Source organism: Brassica napus, chromosome C8 (genome assembly GCF_020379485.1).
Source record: "Brassica napus cultivar Da-Ae chromosome C8, Da-Ae, whole genome shotgun sequence".
NCBI lineage: Eukaryota > Viridiplantae > Streptophyta > Magnoliopsida > Brassicales > Brassicaceae > Brassica > Brassica napus.
The window spans coordinates 24,350,569-24,375,650 of record NC_063451.1 but is presented as its reverse complement, the minus strand read 5'-3'; the positions used below and the strand labels follow the sequence as shown (position 1 = coordinate 24,375,650).

The 25,082-nt window shown below is 33.8% G+C and overlaps 3 protein-coding genes and 2 pseudogenes across 3 annotated transcripts; 2 read left to right on the top strand and 3 right to left on the bottom strand.

Annotated features, from left to right (window-relative positions):
• Window positions 1-1,340: 1,340 nt before the first annotated feature.
• Window positions 1,341-4,676, top strand: LOC106383113 (calreticulin-3). Its single transcript, XM_013823232.2, has 14 exons — window positions 1,341-1,665; window positions 1,765-1,872; window positions 2,025-2,217; window positions 2,383-2,641; window positions 2,723-2,779; window positions 2,903-2,950; window positions 3,086-3,172; window positions 3,272-3,329; window positions 3,431-3,498; window positions 3,713-3,808; window positions 3,912-3,968; window positions 4,072-4,158; window positions 4,274-4,306; window positions 4,394-4,676. The coding sequence occupies exons 1-14, from the start codon at window positions 1,545-1,547 to the stop codon at window positions 4,403-4,405; spliced, it is 1,284 nt and encodes a 427-aa protein (XP_013678686.1). The 5' UTR covers window positions 1,341-1,544; the 3' UTR covers window positions 4,406-4,676.
• Window positions 4,677-6,780: 2,104 nt separating this feature from the next.
• LOC106386280 (aluminum-activated malate transporter 2-like) lies at window positions 6,781-9,590 on the bottom strand. Its single transcript, XM_013826146.3, has 6 exons — window positions 9,289-9,590; window positions 9,024-9,164; window positions 8,441-8,713; window positions 8,033-8,154; window positions 7,795-7,938; window positions 6,781-7,502 (listed from the first exon to the last, which is right to left on the bottom strand). Exons 1-6 carry the CDS (start codon window positions 9,488-9,490, stop codon window positions 6,861-6,863), a joined length of 1,524 nt encoding a protein of 507 aa, XP_013681600.1. The 5' UTR covers window positions 9,491-9,590; the 3' UTR covers window positions 6,781-6,860.
• Window positions 9,591-11,254: 1,664 nt separating this feature from the next.
• On the bottom strand, window positions 11,255-15,030 carry LOC106386482 (annotated as a pseudogene).
• A 2,092-nt stretch (window positions 15,031-17,122) lies between these two features.
• LOC106385175 lies at window positions 17,123-19,849 on the top strand (annotated as a pseudogene).
• An 886-nt stretch (window positions 19,850-20,735) lies between these two features.
• Window positions 20,736-24,055, bottom strand: LOC111198359 (aluminum-activated malate transporter 2-like). Its single transcript, XM_048766251.1, has 4 exons — window positions 23,924-24,055; window positions 23,597-23,718; window positions 23,362-23,505; window positions 20,736-23,035 (listed from the first exon to the last, which is right to left on the bottom strand). Exons 1-4 carry the CDS (start codon window positions 24,036-24,038, stop codon window positions 22,451-22,453), a joined length of 966 nt encoding a protein of 321 aa, XP_048622208.1. The 5' UTR covers window positions 24,039-24,055; the 3' UTR covers window positions 20,736-22,450.
• Window positions 24,056-25,082: the final 1,027 nt, after the last annotated feature.

Here is a 25,082-nt window from a genome sequence, read left to right as displayed (position 1 = left end):
AAAGAAATTACGAGGAATTATTTCCGACAACGTGTTTCGTCGGAATAACGATATTCCGACGAAATTCCGACGATTTTTTCCCTCAGAATCCTTGATGTTTTCTTTGTAGTGATTAGTTATATTGGAATGTTTATTATATACTAAATAATAATATGCAAAACATTACTGATTTTACAGTGACAATATCTATATTACTCTACTGAATTAAATGTTTTTACATAATTTAAGAAGTTTTCTGTTAACAATATGTAATGTAGATTCTTAAATGATTTTCTAAACGCTAGAACAAATTACCAACAAAAAAAACAATTGAGATTATAATTATAATTTGGGCTGTCGATAAATATTATTTTGATTTGTGGTAAAATAATATATGATTAATAAAAAGTCCATTATCCTGTTATTTTTTTCTGGGAACAAACAGATCAGTTTTATGTTACCAAGTAAACAAAAAGACTTTTTATTTATCTTAAAATATAAAAAGTAAAAATCAAGACCACCAGTGTGATATATTTTCGTGTGTGATGAATATCATTAAAATCCCCCGGTAAAGTGGTAAGAAATGCTGGTTTTACTCTGGAGTTCTTTGGTTCGACTGTCCCTAACGTATTTTGCATTTTTTCTTCTTATTTTTCATTTACTGAGTGGCATAATGGTAATTTTCTCGTCATCTTCCCCAATCTTTTTATAGGGTTTGCGACTGTGCAAACTATTTTCATGGCGGCCATCAACTGTAAATAATCAAATTGTTGAGTGATTTCGTCTTATTTATGTCCCAAATACATAGATTAGTTATTAAGCATCAGATTTAAACATTCGAAACTCAAAAAAAAATTGCTACTTCCGATTTGTTTGCCGGTTATGGCAAAATCACCACGGTCTAGCCACGTCGAGCGTCTCGCCAGCGCTCAATTAGGTGTCTTAGCGGAGTTTTCGAACATGGATTGCATCTATCAGCATCAAATTTAATTAGATGGTTTAATAATGGTTAAATGATATGGTTTAGTAACTTCATAAACGATGTGTTTAATACAGTGACATTCAATGGTAATTATTGTGGAAAAGTCTGGGTCAAGTACAAAATATACTTCCCTTTTTAATAGTTTAGATAAATATAATGAAACCCGAAAAGGCCCAATCCAGCTAAATGAGTTCTAAAAAAGATTTTCATGTGGTCTTCACAATAATAATAGGCCATAAAATGAATTCACCAAGCCTACTAACTACTTAGGAGAAAACTAGGTAGCAGCATATCAATATCATTGTGGCGACAGTAAGGTTAATGCATGAAACATATAGCAGCATTTAACGAACTTTGAACATTTCCACACCATTGCGACGACTTGTAAACAGGAAAACAAGACTTGAAACACGAAAGGAGGAAAGAACAATCCAGAACCGGGGTAGTATCGTAATTATACCAAACGATGACTGACTCAGCGTCAACTCTCACTCCTATGTTCCTCATCTTTGCTATTAAAGAACTTACGATCTCCCGAGCCATGTCAATAAGCAAGTGAGAGAGATAGAGATTCTGGAAAGAAATGGGTTTAACCCAAAACAAGCTCAAGTCTTTCCACCTCTTCCTCTTCCTCTTCCTCTTCTCTCTTCTCACTCTAACTCCCTTGGCTTTCTCTGAGATCTTCTTTGAAGAGCATTTCGAAGGTGAAGTGTTATCACAACACTCTCTTTCTTAAAAAAAGTTTCCATCTTTAGGCTTTCTATTTATAGATTCCTGTTGTTAACATAGTGAGATTCGTTCAGGTGGATGGAAAAGCAGATGGGTCTTATCTGATTGGAAGAGAAACGAAGGCAAAGCTGGCACCTTTAAGCACACCGCCGGCAAATGGCCCGGCGATCCCGATAATAAAGGTACCTCCTTTCTTCAACCCTTTTAAGATTTTTAACCAATTGGGTCTGAAGAATCAGTTAGAGAGTCTTAGTTTTAGTTCTTAGATATGTTTGGGTGTTCTCTAGTGTATTATTGGCTTTGAGTATTTGAAGCTGACTTTGATTTTCTTTAGGTATCCAGACGTATAATGACGCCAAGCATTATGCCATTTCTGCAAAGATTCAAGAGTTCAGCAACAAGAACCGGACTCTTGTTGTCCAGTACTCTGTCAAAATCGAACAGGACATTGAATGTGGTGGCGCTTACATCAAGCTCCTCTCTGGCTACGTTAACCAGAAGCAGTTTGGTGGTGATACTCCTTACAGGTTATAATCTTAATGTCTTCTTTTAGTGAACATTCAGTTCCTAGAAGGTTATATAGCAACCTTAGTCAAATTGACTTGGTTTAGTTATGAGGCCATAGTAGAAAGAACAATGAAATTGCTTACTAGTGTTTGGGGATTCTGATTAGTGTTTCTGTACATGTGCAGTCTAATGTTTGGACCAGACATATGTGGAACGCAGACGAAGAAGCTTCATGTGATTCTATCATACCAGGGACAGAACTATCCGATTAAAAAGGATCTGCAGTGTGAAACAGACAAGCTAAACCATTTCTACACGTTTATCTTGCGGCCTGATGCTTCTTACAGCGTTCTGGTTGATAACAAAGAGAGGGAGTTTGGAAGTATGTACACAGACTGGGACATCCTTCCTCCAAGGAAGATTAAAGTTAAAAATGCAAAGAAGGTAAACTATTTGCAATGTGGATTACTAATTACACTTAGCTTAGCTATTAGTATGACTTATGACTACTTTTTTGTTATGTAGCCAGTGGATTGGGATGATAGAGAATATATAGATGACCCTGATGATGTCAAACCAGAGGTAACTTGTTTAGTAAACTTTGTAGCAATATATAAAGACATTAATTGTATTGAGAGGAAGCTATTCAGTTAGTTCTTAGTTTGATTCAGGCAACTGTGTTCTTCCTTTTTGTTTTGTAAACAGGGTTATGATTCGATTCCTCGAGAAGTTAAAGATCAGAAAGCTGAAGAGGTATGTACTGTTAAAAGTGGGTGGTCTCTTTTGAGTGATTTGCATTTTAGTACTAGTCTTAAGTTTTTGGGAACTCATTGGTTTGTGATAGTGTTGTTAAGCTCTCTCTCTCTCTCTCTTTCCTTTTGTTATTAGCCTGAGGACTGGGACGAGGAAGAAAATGGTCCATGGGAAGCCCCTAAGATCCCAAATCCAGCGTACAAAGGTCCTTGGAAAGCAAAGGTAAATGGATTCAACAGCCATCAATGGTTATGCTTTTATTTACTCAATTTTTCTTCTACACCATTTGAATTTTTATCAAAACATTATATTTCCCTACAGAAAATCAAGAACCCTAACTACAAGGGAAAGTGGAAGAACCCATGGATAGATAATCCAGGCATGTTATTTAATGTGTTGTTTGCGTTTTGTGGGCTGGATTACTTCTTGTTGATGCTAATAAGCTTGAGCTTCTCTGTTTTTTTTTTTGTTGCCTTGCAGAGTTTGAAGATGATCCAGATCTTTATGTTCTGAAGCCTATAAAATATATAGGCATTGAAGTATGGCAGGTAACTTCTAGATCTTCTCTTGAATGGTATCCAATATTATTAACTTTAATACTCTTTCTCCATCACCAGAGAGTTATACAATAATGGTTACTGCAAATTTTTAGCGTAGAACAGGAAACAAAAAGAAACAGGAAATATAAGATAAAAATTCATCATTTTAGACAAGGGTTAGAGCTCATATACTGGATTAAAAGATTGATGGTTAATATTGCAGGTGAAGGCTGGTTCGATATTTGACAATATCTTGATCACTGATGACCCTCAATATGCAAGAACCATGGTGGATGACTATTTTGAACAGCACAGGGAGGTGAGATTCCTCCAAGCCTTTGATTATCTTTTTTGCTTCTCTGTGGTTTTTGTATAGAAAATGTATATAATATTTTAAAATTTTAATATGATATACACACCAGTCTGAGAAGGAGTTATTTGCGGAAGCTGAGAAAGAAAGAAAAGCTAGAGAAGATGAGGTTCGTTTCTTTTTTCTTTTTTTTAATTACAAAACAGGTTCTTGTTTCTGTGTAAAGTATCTTAGTCTTCTTGCATGGCCATACAAAATTTTGACAATCACAGGAATCACGGAAGGCAAGAGAAGAAGGGGAACGTAGAAGGAAGGAGAGGGACCACCGGTATGGAGACAGGAGGAGGCGTTACAAAAGGGTACGTACACCATTGATCAAACTCTATAGTGTTTCTTCTTCTTCTTCTCAATCTTCTTAACTCTGTTGTTTCTAGAAAGAAAGAAAGTGAGTTGAATATGTTTTTGTTTTTGCAGCCTAATCCACGTGATTACATGGATGATTACCATGTAAGTGGTGTTTTCTATCTCATCCATGAAAGATATTTAATTGTTGTGAAAATGGTTTATACTTATATGAGTCTGATCTTTGTGTAGGACGAGCTGTAACTGTCACAGTGGTGGCCGTTTCTGGCAGTGACAAACCAATGGAAACAAGTGTTGATGGAAATAAGAGATATGTAGAGAACATTTGGAAACTGTTGTGTGATTGTAATTTGTAACCTTTCTTGGGGGTTAAAATGTAACCCTTAGTATTCATATTCATGTTAAATGTATTTTGGCATGAAAACTGTTACCTGTTTTTTGGATACTCACAAACCTAAGTGTACGTGTCGCCTCTAAGCTTGAACCTTCTTTCAAATCACACCTTTATTTGACATGGTTACCTGTTTATGGATCATAACAAAAAAGACCTTGGACAAAAAGGCTAAACGAGAAAGAAAAGAGGCCTTAAGGTTCGATAAAAATGGACCAGACCGAACCGTATATGGGATTTTTCTTTTCGTTTATGACAATCGTCAGGTGCTATTCTACGTAACTGATGACCTACTTGTGTCCCTAATAGTAAATACTAATAAACATGTAATATGGGTGTTCAATAAAAATCAGTTGAGGCGCTCGTCTAGTCGGCAAATGAATATAAACGAAACAATTTTTTTTAAACCGATCTTTTGAAGAAAAAAAATCGGTCTAGGTGTTCAAAAGATTAACCTAGCTATCCATGTTAACAATAATTTTTACAAGATGCTTAACCACAAACTACCGCCTAACAATTTTCAGAACATTGTATAATATGTTAATCCATCTTGTGAAAACGTTTAAAAAGTCAAAAAGAAACTTAAAAACGCGTGTATGTTGGGCACAAATGTTAAAAAGTGTACCTTTTCTAACTTGAAACGTACGGGTAAGATCACATCATTGGAAACTTTATTATCAAGTAACAAAAAATAAATCAATTGACTCGATACGCATTAAAGTCGTTATCACTAAGACTTTTGTTTTGTTTGTTCTTTAGTATTTCGTTTAATCTGGAACGTCCTAATTAAACATTTTATAAGAAAAATAGATTTTGCTTATTCAACTATGGAATTAGAATTCAACTGATATAAGATTTTTTGTGTGTGTGCACAACTGATATAAGATTAATTGCAGAAAATCTCAAGGCCTCTGAAGAGCTTTTTGATAAGTAAGTGGAGCAGTCATGATAAGCAGAGTTTGTCTATCATGTGTTAGCTTTCATAATGTTAACCCTAACATCTTTTATAATGTGACAAACACACCATTGGAATCCAATGACTGCAGTAGATTTATTTATTTAATTTTTAATTCTAGTTGAATTTCGGGTGTAGCATTGTTGAAACTATTTTTACAAGTTCAATGAAATGGAGTAATAAAAAAGTGTGAAGAGAAATGTATCTTTGGAATCTACTGGATCCAATGGTTGATGGATCTTCAATAAAGGTTTAAAAAGAAGTGAAGTTTAATAATGGAGACAAATACCTAAAACTTATTAACTTACTCTCCACTTTAATTTGCCCGCCATTTTGTGCAAGAGGTTTGAAAAAGCAGTTGGAAAAATAACTAAAAAGCCAATAGACAAACGAGCACGAGCCCGTGAGTTTACGAGGACATGACCCTCCTTTAACATTTTCTTAGGGTTTAATAATGACACATCGCATTAACACTTATCAATCAATATATCGTACACAATATCTATTTAATTAATTGAACTTTCGAAGACATAAGGCATATATTATAATTTTCATATTTTCATATTATAATCAAATATTCATAATCTATTGCAAGAAGGATTCTAACTTTTTCTTTACGGATATTCGTATCTGCCATATTAGGGCCACATATCACTTTTTGTAATTACTTGATTTGCATACCTTTTTTATACAACTTAAAATATTTTTAAGCTAATCTATAATCAACAAAAGTTGATATTAGAATACTTCCCTTGTAATTACTTGACTTGCATACCTTTTGTTTATTTTACAACTTAAATATATATATTACAATCTTTATCAACGTCTCTAATATTTTTATTGGTTAATTAATATCAACTTCTTCGCTTCATTCATTTCGTCTAATCGTCTTCAGAACTAACCTCAAGGTCAATTTGATAGTCTCCCCGTTCTTACTAGTGAGGCTCTTCTTCCAGAACCGTTCACAGATTATGGGAAAATGCTATATAAGGAGGTAATTAGTTTGATACGTCAGAGTGCGGAAAAATTAACCCTAGAAAACATGAATTTGTATCATTGTTAATTTAAAAAAATGAATGACGTATTCACGTATTTATGATATATATTTTATGATAATTTCACTATTTTACATTATATAGTAATTATATATTACATGTATTTAATATCGAGATATCAAGATATGAATTAAGAGGCACATTTTACTTTTACTGAAACTTAGCTGAAAAAGAAAAGACAAATAGAAGAAGAAAAAACCATGGTCGAGTTAGGCTAGATCCAAAACGAACTCTTGTTCAAAAGAACTTTATTTAATAATATTCACCGACTAGTCCTCTAAATCCTATAATAAATAGCTAGTTATAACTAGTTCTCTTATTATCACTATCTAAAACATCACTAGCATTGGTCTGACCACATGATACACAACTCGTATGTTCATGCATTTCACCATCTTCATGTTTTTCATGGACTGAATCATCATCATCAATCTCTATGGCGACATGGTGACAAGAGTCCACGGAACTCTCTCCACGTGACTGGTCGACAGTGTGTGACATATCATCATCACATAAGATTGTGACAACATGATCATCTTGAGATTTGATTGGCATTGCACGAACAGTGCTTACAGAATCTGACTTCTCGGATGACACGGTCGATTTTTTCTTGTTCTTAAATCTTGCAGCGGATGCGAGTTCATGTACGGATTCTGATACCTTTTCGGTTAAGTTTACAATATCAATGAGCAGAGAGACTGTGGTCGTTAATGCGATCATATGTAGAGGCTCAACATCGTTCAAGATGCCTGATTTGAGTAAAGTAGTAAGATCTTTGCATGCAGATTGTGAGTTTAAGACATGGTCCACATGGATATCATAAGATGATGATTTTCTCATTTTCTTTAATGAAATTGACGCTTCTTTCATTGATTTTCCTGACTCCGAGCTCATTCTTCTTAATGGTTCTTCCAATTTCTTTTTTACGTCCGTTGGGATCTAATAGAAAAAAGAAGATATAACAAATATAAATTATTAAAACCTAAGGAACGTAGATGTTATATTATTATCATATATAAATAATTTCTTTCAACCCTTTCTCAAAGAAAGCATACATATAAAACATTTACGATATATATAAAACATAGGAGTAAGAATATCAGTATGTTTTTTTGTGTGTTGCATTTGTGATTATACTTCCATGTAAATATTCGTTTAGATTAAAACTTCAAATACATATATATTACCCTATTAATTTTTTATTATGTTACATGCAAATCTGAAATAATACCTGAAAATCTGAGTTGATGTATGAATTCAAGGCATCAATCCGGTAGGCACACTGCCGAAGTAATGCAGCCACGGCAAGGTATTGTTTCCATGGATGCCTAAATCTAAACTGGCCGTGACGCGGTTCCCATTTTGCAAAATTAGCCTAAACACAATTTAACAATAAACCATCAAATATTGCAAAAATGGTATAATTATAATAGTGAATCGAGAAGGTAAAGAAAGAGTACACTACACACCAAAGCTTCTTCATTGCTTTTTGAGTTGAGAACAATTTTATATCTTTGAAGATTCCTTCTCCTCTTCTCCACCTCCTTGACGTCCCCATCATCTGTCGCTTCAAAATATTCCTCCCCAAATTCTGCCAATTTCCAATTTTTTATTTGAAAATCATATTCGCAAAATACCACAATATTTATTTACCCTTTTTAAAAAAGTAATACCAATATTTTATAAATATCTAGGAACATTTTTAAGAAGATTTCCTTTTTTTTTTCTTTTTTTTTTGAACAACTTTTAAGAAGATTTCCTAAAAAGCATATTTTTAGTGGGGAAATATTGTGAGGTTATTACATCACATAATGAACCATAATTCAATGAAAGTTTGTTCAAAAAAAAAATGAACAATAATTAAGTTGGAAAAAAACCTTGAAGGAAGTGGGAGAGTGTGTCAAAATTGAAGGCAAGAAGAGAGTGAAGGTCTTGTCCAGCCCAGACAGGGCAGATAAAGATAGAGATAAGGACGCAACTGACTCCTCCCATTATCACTGTCGATAATCTCTTATGTGCCAAGTCCAATATCTCGTCCTCTCTAAACCCCGACACTGATATCAGTGAGAACGTCAATATGAATATCAATATCCCATAATCATATCTCGCCTTCACCCGCGGGAAGAACCTCACGAACGTCGATAACGCAGCTGCATACACACATATATAATACCATGCATTAGTCATAAAACCAGTGCCCGTCTAACATTTTTAAAATTTCATTAATAACGAACGTTCAATAAAATTTTATGCCTTTCTTCTTCATATATTTTTTTACAATATCTACATATACGTACAACTAAATTTTTTGAATAATATTGTGATATCTTAAGCGACTGATTCTTTTGTCTATGCTCGGGCCTGCCTCAGAGTATCGAGTTTCTGGACATAAAACCCGAGGTGATTATGTGCCAAAATCTTTTTGGTAAGGTAAGAAGTTATGAGTCTTATCGTGATTACCTTGCACAAAGACAAAGATGGCGAGAAGAATAGGTTCTATCGTTGGACCAGACAAACTTGCTAGGTGATGAGCTCCAACTCCTAGTCCTCCAGCTACTAATGTTGCCACTGCTCTATTTATTCCTTTCCCAAGTGTGGCTCCTATGTACACACCAAACCATAGTTAAAATTTAAACCATTTGCATTCACTTCTACTTAGTCCATATATATCAGACTTATTCAAATATTATAAAGTGGCTGGTTCTGATCACATGTCTGGACTGACCTACAGAAAATTCAAAGACGACAACAACGGTCATGACAGCCCACATTGCATTGACACCGAAGTTATCGTAGAGAGGTTGATAATAGTAGAAGGAAGAGACGAAAGCAAGAGCAAGTCCCACTTTGAAAGCATGAACTATTCTTCTCGGGTCTTCTTTTCCTACTCTCCTCCCTTCTCTCCATATCTCTCCCACTTTTTCCATTGCACCTTTCAATGATCACTCACCTCTCAAGTGATTTTGATTCTCTTAAATACTTTCAGAAGGAGAGAACCAAGTATAAAATGGCATGTTGTTTTGTCTCAATGGGTCGATGTTATTTATAGAGAGCAATGAGATTCTTGTGTAGGACCGGACTCGTGAAATGTTAAACAAATTTAAAATGAAATATTATATTAATCAGAGACAAGAGTATTATTAATTAGAGGCAGATAGTACTTACGTGAACAAATTTTATTTTGTTGCTGATTTTATTCGATGTTTAAAAAGCAGAGCCATTAGTAGCTAGCAAGCTTTATTTTTCATTGTTAATATGTTTCGGAAATTTCCTATGAAGGTTCATGTACAAAAGAAACTCTTTATGTAAATAATTAGTGCTTTCCACATTTGATATCTAACTATTTAAAAGTTGGTATGTGTACATTAAAATAAGTATTAATAAAACTATATATATATATATTTTTTTTTTAATTTGTAATTCATAATTTCATTTTTATCTTCATTTAATACAAATAAAAAAATTCTTAAAATTTGAAAGAAACGTTTCCCAAAACTATTTTTAATGATATAATGAACAAAATTTCTTTAAATACAAAGTACGTAATATATAATAAGGTTTCCATCAAAACTGGTTAAAATAGTTGGAACATACTTAAACTAAATTTTACTTATGTGCTAAAATTACAAATGTATTTATTAATTAGATCACATGAACTATAGTTGTAAAATGTACTCAATTATGCGTTTGTCTTTTTATCAAAAAAATCAAGAAGACAGTGGAGAACAGATTAATTTTCGAATGTGTTATCAAATAAATATAATTTCAATTATAAACATTTGTGGAGAGACTTAAAATAATGAAACAAACATTCTAGTAGTTTTGGTTATTGACATGACTAATCATGATTCATGATTCCAAAATAGAAAGATAGTCAAATTGCCATTTTCCCCATCGTTTTCTATCTTTCAAAGCCAGGGATATTTAGTGTTTCAAAAAAAAAAAGTGTTTCAAAAAAAAAAAAAAAGCCAGGGATATTCAATCCATTTGCTCAATTACACATGATACTCGGAATCTCGGAGAATTAACTCACACATATATATATTACTTCACCAATTTAAGACATATCTTGGCTTATTTCACCACTTGTCCAATTGTTTATTTTGTGTATAATGACCATATCCACCAGTATTCTCTGTTTCTTAGCTAAAAACAACGTATATATAGACTAGGAGATTATTGTATCGACATCGGTCCAAGTAATATTTAATTAAGTTTAGAAAAAAAAGTAACATTAAATTTAAAAGTTAAGGAGAACATGGTTAGAACGCGTAAGTAGATGGCGGATGGTGCCCCTTTTGCACCGAGTTACATTCAGCCTTACACTCAGCCTAGCCCATTACCCCAATCGAACGCCACCTTTTTATAATATTTCAGTTAAAATAAGAAAGTTAAGTTACATTAAAATTTAAGAAAACTTTTTTTACAGCTGAAGTATTTGTTTTGGAAAATGATTCTTGATCAAATTTTATATGTGAAATTGGCATTTTGTATGTAGTTTTTAATATTATTGTGCTTAGTGGATATTAAGGCCTTATCGAATTTGGGTTAGGCTATAAACCAAATTTCGAATAGGTCATGAAGTGATTAGATGATTTTTGTTTGTGGCTGATCCATCAATAAATTTGCCACGTTTTTTAGCTTTGAAATCACTCAGATGTAAAATACTTTTTAAGAGCAAACGCATGGGAAAATGAAAACCAAGACTTTATTATAAAAAAAATGTGACCAAATAGTTCAAAACAAAACAATGCATGAATACTACATCAAATCTGAAGTATACGAACACCCAATGAATGTTCTAGCATCATCCCGACCCCATGTACGCAACTCGTATGTACATGTATTTCACCGTCTTCAGGTTTTTCATTGATTGTATCATCATCAACAACATTGTATGATGTATCATCATCATCATCATCATTACTTAATAAGATCGTGACAACATGATCACCATCACGAGAATTAATTGGCATGGCACAACCAATGCTTCCAGAATCCGACTTCTTGAGACGGTCGGTTCGGTCGGCTTCATCTTGTTCTTGAAACTTGCAGCGGATGCAAGCTCTCGTACAGATTCTGAGATCTTTTCGGTTAAATGAACAATATCGTTTAGTAGTGAGACCGTCGTCAGCAATGATACCATTTGAAGAGGCTCAACATCATTCAAGATGCCTGATTTGAGTAATGTGGAAAGAGCTTTGCATGCAGACTGTGAGTTTATGATATGAATATCATAAGAAGATGATTTCATCATTTTCTTTAATGAAATTGACGCTTCTTTCAATGCTTTTCCTGACTCCATGCTCATTCTTCTAAACGGTTCTTCTAACTTCTTCTTTATGTCGATTGGGATCTAATAGAAGAAATGAGATTAAGTAAAGACTTAGAAGGAACATAGTTATGTATAACATCCACATGAACTATTTACTATATATATAAACATAGAGCAAGAATTTTAATATGTTTTTTTCTTTCCTTTGTGTTTGCATCTGTGATTTATATTACAAATAATACGTATATATAACTTGATCTTTTTATTTCATTATTATATATGCAAATTTGTAACAAAGTTGTAGAAAAAAAACACTACCTGAAAATCTGAGTTGATGTATGAATTCAAGGCATCAATCCGGTGGGCACATTGCCTGAGTAATGCAGCCACGACAAGATATTGTTTTCATTGATTGTATCATCATCAACAACATTTTTGCGTAATTAGCCTAAATACAATGTAACAATATATCAATACATAATCCAATAGTTCAAAAATTGTATAAACTAATAAAAGTGAAGCAAGAAGGGTAAGAGAGAAAGATTACACACCAAAGTATCTTCATCACTTTTTGAGTTAAGAACACTCTTATACCTCTCAAGATTACTTCTCCTCTTCTCAACCACTTTGATGTCTCCATACTCTCTGGCTTCAAAATATTCACCTCCAAACTCTGCCAAATTCCCACTTGTATATAAAGTATATATAAGAGAATTCTCAAAATATCACAATTCTCAACAAAACAAATCTAATTAAATTTAAAACTAGATTTTGACCTGCGCAACCGCGCGGGTGTTTGTTTTCACTTTTCTATGCATAAATTATTGTTTTTAAACATTAGTGGTATATATTTTTAACGTTAATCATATACTTAAATGTTTATATAACTATTCCAAATACAATAATTTTATAATTTACATGTTATAATTAATCAATTGTTTAAAACCGTATGTATTTTCACTTCTTATTATATATTTATCTTATTGTATTTGCATTTAGTTATTAAGCAAATTAATATATTCATGAGAAAACATATTTGAAAATTATTTTGTATTTAATTTATGCTAAATTATGACCCGTATTTCAGAGCTGTATTTTTTTTCTAATATTTTTTTTTATGCTTATTCATTTTAGATAATATATTATTGTATATACAAAAGTCTTAGATATGTTAATTTTTAGACATGTATTATATGGTTTACTAATTTTAAGCCGTTCTATCATCATATTATATTTTTAAAATAAATAATTTATATTTATGAAAATAAAATTTATAAATTTATCAATTGAATATACTTTTATCATATTTATTTAAGTATAATAATTGTATTTTAACATGATCATGACTATAAAGTAGATAAAATTGGATATAATTTATTTATTTTTCATTTTATTAACGATAACTTAAAATACATTAAATTATTGTTAAAATATTTTTACACAAATTTATTAGAATTTTTAAAATATAATATATAAATATATATTGTATTTAAAATGAAAATATATTATTATTAAAGTAGTTACAAAATTTTTATATTATAAGCTTTAAAAAAATACATGTTAATTTAAAGGATTAAAGAGCTAGTCAAAAAATTTCAGTGTTTAAAGTGGTAGAAAGTGACACTCTCAATGTTTAAAATGCGATTTTCCCTTAATTTTTATGCATGTATTATATAGTTTGGTAATGTTAACCCATCTTACCAACGTATTAGATTTTATTTTTGAACATAAATATTTTATACTTGCGAAATAAAATATATAAAATTTATAAATTTAATACAATTTTATTATATTTAGCTCAATATAATAGTTTTCTTTTAATATGATTGATTATGATTATATAATATATAAAATTATACAGAATTTTTTATTTTTCATTTTATAAACGATTACTGAATTTATTAATGTATAATAATATTTCAAACTAATTTCGAAATTAGTGAAAATATTTAAATATAATTTCGAAAATGAAGATCTTGTAAAAATATTTTAAAACAGATTTGTTAGAATTTTAAAATAAATATATTTATATTTAAAATAAAAGATATTATGATTAAAGTATTTTAAAGATTCTATGTATTATTAGTCTTAATAAAATACATTAAATAAGATTTCTAATTGATAGTCCAAATTAAAAAAGACCACACATGAAAAAAGTCATGACTTCTTTTAATATATAAGATTAATTGAAAATAGTAAAATCATTTAAAATTAAATTGGTTGCACAATTTTTAATAAAGTTAAAACTAACAATTGTTTTCTGTAAAACATCGTACAGACGGAGTATAAGAGAGTTCTAAAAATACTATAACTACAAAATAAACCTTGAAGGAAGTGGGAGAGTGTGTCCAAGTTGGAGATAAGAAGAGAATGAAGGTCTTGTCCAGCCCAGACAGGACAGACAAAGATGAGATAAGTATGCAACTGACTCATCCCACCAACACTGTTGATAATCTGCTCTCTGCCAAATCCAATATTTCTTCATCTCTAAACTGGGACAACGATATCAGTGAGAATGTCAATATGAATATCAACATCCCATAATCGATTGTCTCCTTCACCCTTGGGAAGAACCTCACGAACGTTGCTAACGCAGCTGCACATATATATGATCACCGTTACTTTTCTTCGAGGTAAATAGAAAATGTATGCATGCAATTATGCGTGTGTTACGTATGGTTACCCGTTACAAACACAAAGGTGGCTAGAAGAATGGGCTCTATTGTTCGACCAGACAAACTTGCTAGCTGATGAGCTCCAAGTGCTAGTCCTCCTGCTACTAATGTTGCCACTCCTCGATTTAGTCCTTTACTAAGTGTGGCCCCTATGTAACACACCAAACCAAAGTTAATATATACCCATTTTAATATTTCCTTAGTCATTAAAAATATTAAAATGCTAGCTAGGAGGTAGCTGAGTCTGGTTACAAGAAGAACCTACGGAGAATTCGAAGACAACAACGACGGTCATGACAGCCCACATTGCATTGATACCGAAGTAATCCGTAAAAGGACCGAAAGGTTGGTAATAATAGAAAGAAGAGACCAAAACAAGAGCAACCCCTGCTTTGAAAGAATGAACTATTCTTCTCGGATCTTCTTCTCCTACCCTTCTTCCTTCTCTCACTATCTCTCTCAGTTTCTCCATTACACCTTTTGGTTATCACTGACCTTCAAGCCGGAAGAGATAAAGAAATAAAGAGATGACTTGTTTTAGAATAGATGGATCAATCCGTTATTTATATATACATAGTGATAGCGTAAGAGACTGTAATATCCCGAGTTGTGATATGTGAAAAAGCTTAAGAGAATTGATTTGGCTACCTATGTCACCAAAGTTGACTTACCTTTTCTGGAGCACATCCTGAAAGAACTTCAGAGTTAAGCGTGATTGAGCTGAAGTAATGGAATGATGGGTGACCTATCGGGAAGTGATTCGCGATAGCATGCAAGTGAGGCCAAAGCATGGGAAAAGGTCGGGTGGTGATTGCAGGGTCAGTAAACAATGATTTTGAGTCTTTATAAAAATTAACGGACCGATCGCTAGAACGGGATGGGTCCACGGGCCGAGAGAGCGGACGTGGTTGGCCCATTAGCTGTGGGCGGTCGGGGCGTTATAAATGGTATCAGAGCTGGTTAGCCATCTCAGTTCTGACCTGAGAGGCGTCTTGAGACCTGTCGTGGAGCACAAAGAGGACGCTGCGTTCTTTGAGAGGGGGTGAATTGTAACATCCCGAGTTGTGATATGTGAAAAAGCTTAAGAGAATTGATTTGGCTACCTATGTCACCAAAGTTGACTTACCTTTCCGGAGCACATCCGGAAAGAACTCCAGAGTTAAGCGTGCTTGAGCTGGAGTAATGGAAGGATGGGTGACCTATCGGGAAGTGATTCGCGATAGCATGCGAGTGAGGCCAACGCATGGGAAAAGGTCGGGTGGTGATTGCAGGGTCAGTAAACAATGATTTCGAGCCTTTAGAAAAATTAACGGACCGATCGCTAGAACGGGATGGGCCCACGGGCCGAGAGAGCGGACGTGGGTGGCCTATTAGCTGTGGGCGGTCGGGGCGTTATAAGTGGTATCAGAGCTGGTTAACCATCTCAGTTCTGACCTGAGAGGCGTCTTGAGACCTGTCGTGGAGCGCAACGAGGACGCTGCGTTCTTTGAAAGGGGGTGAATTGTAACATCACGAGTTGTGATAAGTGAAAAAGCTTAAGAGAATTGATTTGGCTACTTATGTCACCAAAGTTGACTTACCTTTTCCGGAGCACTTCCTGAAAGAACTCCAGAGTTAAGCGTGATTGAGCTGGAGTAATGGAAGAATGGGTGATCTATCGGGAAGTTATTCGCGATAGAATGCGAGTGAGGCTAAAGCATGAGAAAAGGTCGGGTGGTGATTGTAGGGTCAGTAAACAATGATTTCAAGCCTTTAGAAAAATTAACGGACCGATCGCTGGAACGGGATGGACCCACGGGCCGAAAGAGCGGACGTGGGTGGCCCATTAGCTGTGGACGGTCGGGGCGTTATAGAGATTCTCGTCCATTGTCCGGGACTCGTGAAAATGTTATCGTATTATTATAAAAAAAAGACTCTAGTGCGGTGCAGCATGAACTTTGAAGGTTTAATGATATTTTAAGTGAAATAATATTATTAAATTAACCATATGGAACCTGTTCTAGTTAGTTGGGTACTAGTTAAGCCCTACCTCAGTGAAACGAAAGTTTATTATGTTTAGCTGGATTAGTTAGATGAGCAGGTAGTCATTAAGTATATTGTACTGTGTATATTATAGTAGTACAGTGTATAAGATATTTAATTAACGAATGAGAGGAGATTAATATAGCTCATCAAAGATCTCTGGAAACGATCGCGTTGAAGAATGCTATTAGGCTGAGCTCTCTCCCCTTTTCTTCGGTGCATTGAGTCTAACTTTAGCGGTGCACCACACCACAAAAGCTAGGCGTGAGCGTGACGTCCGCCTAAACGATAAATCAGTCTTGATATAATTTTACTAAAAGGAATTTGGTTTAGAAGGTGTTTAAGCATTAATCACCTAGCAATTTTTTGAACATTGACTAGGTTTCAATGTTGGTTCAAGATCATATATGCACAAATACAAAACTTTGATATGTACTCATCTAATCAAATTGGTTGGTCTCTCTAGAGAGGTAGAATTTTGTTTCCACCCATTCCTACTTGCTGTCTACAGTGTCTAAGCTCACCGTTACACACACAAAAAGTAAGAATTTTTTTTTGCAACCTTAGATAACCCCAAGGGAGCAAGGAAATTTCTTGGTAATATGTTTTTTTTTTGCCTTATAGAGTTTGAAGATGATCCAGATCTTTATGTCCTGAAGCCTATTAAATATATAGGCATTGAAGTATGGCAGGTAACTTCTAGATCTTTCTTGAATGGTATCCAATATTATTAACTTTAGTACTCCATCACCAGGGAGTTATATAATAGTCACTGCAAATTTTTAGTGGAACATAAAACAGAAAGAAAGATAAGATAAAAATCAATCATCTTAGACCAGGGTCAAAAGCTCATGTAGTGCAGATTAATTGAGAGATTGATTGTTAATATTGCAGGTGAAGGCTGGTTCGATATTTGACAATATCTTGATCACTGATGACCCTCAATATGCAAGAACCATGGTGGATGACTATTTTGAGCAGCACAGGGAGGTAAGATTCCTCCAAGCCTTTGATTATCTTTTTTGCTTCTCTGTGGTTTTTGTATAGAAAATGTATATAATATTTTAAAATTTTAATATGATATACACACCAGTCTGAGAAGGAGTTATTTGCTGGAAGCTGAGAAAGAGAGAAAAGCTAGAGAAGAAGAGGTTCGTTTCTTTTTTTAATTACAAAACAGGTTCTTGTTTCTCTATGTAAAGTATCTTAGTCTTTTTGCATGGCCATACAAAATTTTAACAATCACAGGAATCACGGAAGGCCAGAGAAGAAGGGGGAACGTAGAGGAAGGAGAGGGACCACCGGTATGGAGACAGGAGGAGGCGTTACAAAAGGGTACGTACACCATTGATCAAACTCTATTAGTATTTCTTCTTCTTCTTCTTCTCAATCTTAACTCTGTTGTCTCTGGAAAGAAAGAAAGTGAGTTGAATATGTTGATAATGGTACTTTGTTTTGTTTTTGCAGCCTAATCCACGTGATTACATGGATGATTACCATGTAAGTGGTGTTTTCTATCTCATCCATGAAAGATATTTAATTGTTGTGAAAATGGTTAAAACTTATGAGTCTGATCTTTGTGTAGGACGAGCTGTAAGGCACAGTGGTGGCCATTTCTGGCAGTGACAAACCAATGAAAGCAAGTACTGATGGAAATAAGAGGATATGTAGAGAGCACTGGGAAACTATTTGGTTGTCTTGTGTGATTGTAATTTGTAAAACCTTTCTTGGGGGTTAAAATGTAACCCTTTGTATTCATATTCATGTCAAATGTATCTTGGCATGAAAACTGTTACCTATTTTTTTTCAAATTTTAGCAAAATAAAAATAAAACTGTTACATGTTTTTTGGATGCTCACAAACCTAAGTGTACGTCACCTCTCAGACTATATACATTGGTTACATGTTTACAACACCCTATTTTCACTCCACATCATCTTCTCTCTCTTACACATCACTTTTTCTTTCTTCCACATCATAATTCAACACCCACTCAATTCATATTCTCTCCAATGGTTTTGTTTAAAAAAAATTAGAACACCATGTCTAGGGACGGCAATCAAGGACCTGGATCGCGGGCCTGACCCGTAAAGGCTTGCTGCAGGGCGGGATTGGGCCTCCATTTGGTAAGCCCGCAAAATTGCGGGCTTCGCGGGACGGGTTCAAAGTGGGACGGGTCGAAAGCAGGACGGGTCGAAAACGGGACGGATCGAAAGCGGGATGGTCTTAACCTGCGGGATTTTAAAGGCCCGCAACCCTAAGTCCCCATTTTTGATTTTGCCTAAAACATTGAGAGAGAGAGAGAGAGAAGGCGATTCGACGTTATGTAGCTCCGGTGATGGTGGTTTCAGGGTCGATGATGCTTCCGGTCTCCCAAGCGCCTTCGATCTGCACTTGTGGAGCTTCTTCGAGTCATCATAAGAAGTTTGAAAACTCACTTTCCACCGAAGAAGAAGATCTAGTTCCCCCAATGGGTTTTTCATAGTTTTGCCTATATGTATTTGTTCACACTATCATACATTTTGGAGTTTTAGGTTTCAATATATCTTTAACTGACTTCTATTATTCTTATTTGCAGAAGATGAAGTTGATGGTGAAGAAGAGAAATTTCTATCTTTTTGTCGCTTGTTGGTGATAAAGATGAAAAATAAGAAGTGTGATTGGTGTTTTCTTTTTATTTATTTTTGGGATTAGCATCTTTGATTTGGTGTTGGTTTTATATAATTTTGGATTCAGAAAACTAAAGCATTTGTTATGAACTTATGAGTTATAATATTTGAATTCAGCAACTAAAGTATTGTTTATTTTTAAAATGTTTGGAGTCTAACAAAATTAAATAAACTAGTTTTTTGATCCAACTAAAATCTTCAACTAACAAGTGTATTGCCTTATCCAGTTCAATCATCGACTAAACACACTCGTCATGAAACTGATAAAGCGCCTTGAATCATATCTTGAAGCGTTCAGGAGCCATATGTTCGTTTGTAATTCTATGTCCCGCAGGCCGATCCGCAAAGGCCTACATGTTTTGCGGTACAGGTTTGGTCAGTCATTTTAAGGACCGCAGCCCGTGCGGGCCTGGCCCGCCGTGATCCGCTCGAAGACGAGCCCGTTGCGGGACGGAACAAGACGGGACGGATCAACCTGTTTGACATTCCTAACCATGTTCCACCAACTTTATTCATACTTTTACTTTATGCTTTTGTGATTACATATATTATAACTAAAAAAAATGAATTTTTTTCTGTATTCAAATGAAATGAAATGAAATGAAACAAGTATCTATATATAGAGCATAAAAAATAATGAATTTTGATATAATATATATATATATATATATATATATATATAATTATAATTATTATGAAATAATTGATGTTAAATAATTGAGATGAAAAAAAAGTTAGTCTAAAGCAACTCTTTCTCTCTCTAAATTTTGGTCCAATCAATATTCGCCACGTTATATAAGAAGGACCCATTTTTTTTTCAACACCCGTTAATAAGTTTCAACACTGATTTTGCCACATCGTATCTTTTACTTTTACAACAAACCATTGTAAGCTTATCAACTGTTGATCTCCCATTGTAACTAGTCGAACCTTCTTTCAAATCACACCTTTATTTGACATGGTTACCTGTTTATGGATCATAACAAAATGAAACAAGCATCTATATATAGAGCATAAAAATGATGAATTTTGATATAATATATATATATATATATATAATTATAGTTATTATGAAATAATTGATGTTAAATAATTGAGATGAAAACAAAAGTTAGTCTAAAGCAACTCTTTCTCTCTCTAAATTTTGGTCCAATCAATATTCGCCACGTTATATAAGAAGGACCCATTTTTTTTTTCAACACCCGTTAATAAGTTTCAACACTGATTTTGCCACATCATATCTTTTACTTTTACAACAAACCATTCATATCTTTACTTTTACAACAAAGTATTGTAAGCTTATCTGATCTCCCATTGTAACTAGTCGAACCTTCTTTCAAATCACACCTTTATTTAGGCCTACCTTTATTTGACATGGTTACCTGTTTATGGATCATAACAAAAAAGGCCTTGGATCACAAAAAGGCTTTGTTAGGAAGAAAAGAGGACTTAAGGTCCGATAAAACTGGACCAGACCGAACCGTATAATGGGATTTTTCTTTTGGTTTATGACAATCGTCAGGTGCTATTCTACGTAACTGATGACCTACTTGTGTCCCTAATAGTAAATAATAAACATATAATATGGGTGTTCTTAGCTCGCCTACTCGGCAAATGAGTATAAGCGAAACAATTTTTTTAAACCGATTTTTGAAAAAAAGAAAAAACTAACCTAAATGTCCGTGTTAACAATATTTTTATACAAAATGCTTAACTACAAACCACCCCCTAACAATTTTCAGAACATCGTATAATATGTTAATCCATCTTGTGAAAACGTTTAAAAAGGTCAAAAAGAAACTTAAAAACGCGTGTATGTTGGGCACAAATGTTAAAAAGTGTACCTTTTCTAACTTGAAACGTACGGGTAAGATCACATCATTGGAGACTTTATTATCAAGTAACAAAAAATAAATCAATTGACTCGATACGCATTAAAGTCGTTATCACTAAGATTTTGGTTTTGTTTTGTTGGTTCTTTAGTATTTCGTTTAATCTGGAACGTCCTTAACATTTTTATAATAAAAATAGATTTTGCTTAATCAACTATGGAATTAGAATTCAACAGATATACGATTTTCTTTTTTTTTTGTGTGCACAGCTGATATAAGATTAATTGCAGAAATTCTGTAGGCCTCTCAAAAGCTTTTTGATAAGTGGAGCAGTCATGATAAGCGGAATTTTCTATCATGTGTTAGCTTTAATAATGTTAACCCAAACATATTTTATAATGTGACAAACACACCATTGAATCCAACGACTGCAGTAGATTTATTTATTTTAATTTTTGGTTCTAGTTGAATTTCGATCGGGTGTAGCATTGTTGAAACTATTTTTACAAGTTCAATGAAATAATAAAAAGTGTGAAGAGAAATGTATCTTTGGAATCTGCTGGATCCAATGGTTTTCATATAAAGGTTAAAAAATAAGTGAAGTTTAATAATGAAGACAAATACCTAAAACTTATTAACTTACTCTCCACTTTAATTTGCCCGCCATTTTGTGCAAGAGGTTTGAAAAAGCAGTTGGAAAACAGTAAAAAGGCAATAGACAAACGAGCACGAGACCCTGAGTTTACGAGGACATGGCCCTCCTTTAACATTTTCTTAGGGTTTAATAATGACACATCGCATTAACACTTATCAATCAGTTGCTCGTACACAATATCTATTTAATTAATTGAACTTTCATAGACAGAAAAGCATATATTATAATTTTCATATTTTCATATTATACCAAATATTCATAATCTACTGCAAGAAGGATTCTTACCTTTTTCTGTACGGATATTCGTATCTGCCATAATAGGGCCACATATTATAATATATGCTTGTTCAAAAGAACTTTATTTAATAATATTCACCTAAATCCTATAATAAATAGTTAGTTATTACTAATTCTTTCATTACCACTATCTAAAATATCACTAGCATTAGTCTGACCATATGATACCAGGGCCGGCTCAGTGGGGGCGACTAGCGGTGCGATCGTTCCGGGCTCAAGCCCATGTCCCCTCGTATAATAATAATTAAAGGATCCAATTTTTTTATAAATATAGATTTTTATATATAAAAATATTATAAATATAATAAATAAAATTGAAAAGGACCATAAGTTATTTGATATATATAATTTTATTTTCATTACAAATATATACAAAATATTACATATTAAATTTAAATATATTTTAAACATTATCTGTATATAAATTTTAAAAGGTAAAATTTTTTTTTTGTCCTAAGGCTCCTAGGAATGTTGAGCCGCCCTGTATGATACACAACTCGTATGTACACGTATTTCACCATCTTCATGTTTTTCATGGACTGAATCATCCTCATCATCAATCTTTATGGCGACATGGTGACAAGAGTCCACGGAACTCTCTACACGCGATTGGTCAACAGTGTTTGATATATCATCATCACATAAGATTGTGACAACATGATCATCTTGAGATTTGATTGGCACAGAGCGACCAGTGCTTACAAAATCTGACACGGTCGACTTCTTCTTGTTCTCAAATCTTGCAGCGGATGCGAGTTCATGTACGGATTCTGCGTTTTTTTCGGTTAAGTTTACAATATCAATGAGCAGAGAGACTGTGGTCATTAATGCGATCATTTGTAGAGGCTCAACATCGTTCAAGATGCCTGTTTTGAGTAAAGTAGTAAGATCTTTGCATGCAGATTGTGAGTTTAAGACATGAATATCATAAGATGATGATTTTCTCATTTTTTTTGATGAAATTGACACTTCTTTCATTGATTTTCTTGACTCCGAGCTCATTTTTGCTAACGGTTCTTCTAATTTCTTTTTGATGTCCATTGGGATCTAATAGAGAATAATAGATCACAAACAATTAGAGGGCTAAAACCTAAAAGGAATATAAATTATGTATAATACCATATATATATATATATATACTTATTAATTGAGTACCAGTAATCAAAACAAACATCCATATAAACATTTACGATATATATAAAACATAGAGTAAAAATATCAGTATGCATTTTACATATAAGTATTGGTAATTATACTTACATGCAAACATATATATTATTTCGTATAGATTAACATGCATATATATATAACATATTACTCTATTAATGTTTATTGTTTCAAATATTATGCTACATACAAATCTGAAATAATACCTGAAAATCTGAGGTAATGTATGAATTCAAGGCATCAATCCAGTAGGCACACTGCCGGAGTAATGCAGCCTCGGCAAGGTATTGTTTCCAAGGATGCCTAAATCTAAACTGGCCGTGACGCGGTTCCCATTTTGCAAAATTAGCCTAAACACAATTTAACAATAACCATCAATATTCCAAAATGGTATAATTATAATAGTGAATCGGGAAGGTAAAGAAAGATTACACTACACACCAAAGCTTCTTCATTGCTTTTTGAGTTGAGAACACTTTTATATCTTTGAAGATTCTTTCTCTTCTTCTCCACCTCCTTGACGTACCCATCATCTGTCGCTTCAAAATATTCCTCCCCAAATTCTGCCAATTTCCAAATTTTTATTTCAAAATCATATCCTCAAAATTACCACAATATTTATTTACCTTTTTTAAAAAAGTAATACAAATATTTTATAAATATCTAGGAATATTTTTAAGAAGATTTAGTAAAAGCATATTTTTGGTGGGGAAGTATTGTGAGGTATTACGTTACATAATGAAACCATAATTAAGTTAGGGAAAGAACCTTGAAGGAAGTGGGAGAGTGTGTCAAAATTGGAGGCAAGAAGAGAGTGAAGGTCTTGTCCAGCCCAGACAGGGCAGATAAAGATAGAGATAAGGACGCAACTGACTCCTCCCATTATCACTGTCGATAGATAGTCTCTTATGCGCCAAATCCAATATCTCGTCTTCTCTAAACCCCGACACTGATATCAGTGAGAACGTCAATATGAATATCATGAAACTCTTTGTAAACCGAAAGTTCTGTTTTCTTATTTTGACAAAGGCAACGTAAGCGTTGCTTAAATAACAAATCGTACAACTACTTCCTACAAACTCGATAACAACTAAACCACTTCCTATAACAGAGGAAGACTTATTCAAATAACTTAAACAACAAGAAATACTCGAAACAAACAGCAAAATACTCGGTCTTCTTTATTCATCAATCCCTCCCTTAAACTTGAACTTCTTCCTCAAGTTTAACCTTCCTTCAATATTACTCCAATGTCTGCCCTTAACTTCTCGAACACTTCATGCTTTACCGGTTTTGTCATGATATCTGCTAATTGCTCATGAGTTGAACAATACTCCATTGAAATGATACCTTCATTCACGAGCTCTCTTAAGAAATGGAACCTCAAATGTATATGCTTGCTTCTTCCATGTAGCACAGGATTCTTTGATAACTTGATAGCTGAACTGTTGTCGCAGAAAAGAACCGTACCATCACCTTGATCAAACCCGATTTCAGTTAACATATTCCTCATCCATACAGCTTGACAAGCTCCATTTGCTGCAGCAACATACTCTGCCTCCGTGGTAGAAAGAGTAACGATGGGCTGTTTCTTTGAGCTCCAAGACACAGCTCCTCCTCCAAACATAAATGTAAAACCTGATGTGCTTTTTCTATCGTCTTCATCGCCTGCATAATCACTATCCACATACCCCACAAGTTTTTCTTCTCCACCACGCAAGTACTGAATTCCGAAACCTGCAGTCCCTTGCACATACCTCATGATTCGCTTGACAGCCATCATGTGTTCCTCTCTTGGATTCTCCATGTATCTACTGACCACATTCACAGAATATATCAAATCAGGTCGAGTAGCTGTTAAGTACCTCAAGCTTCCCACAAGTTGCTTGTAAGCCGTTGGATCTACTTCTTCTCCAGCTCCTCTCTT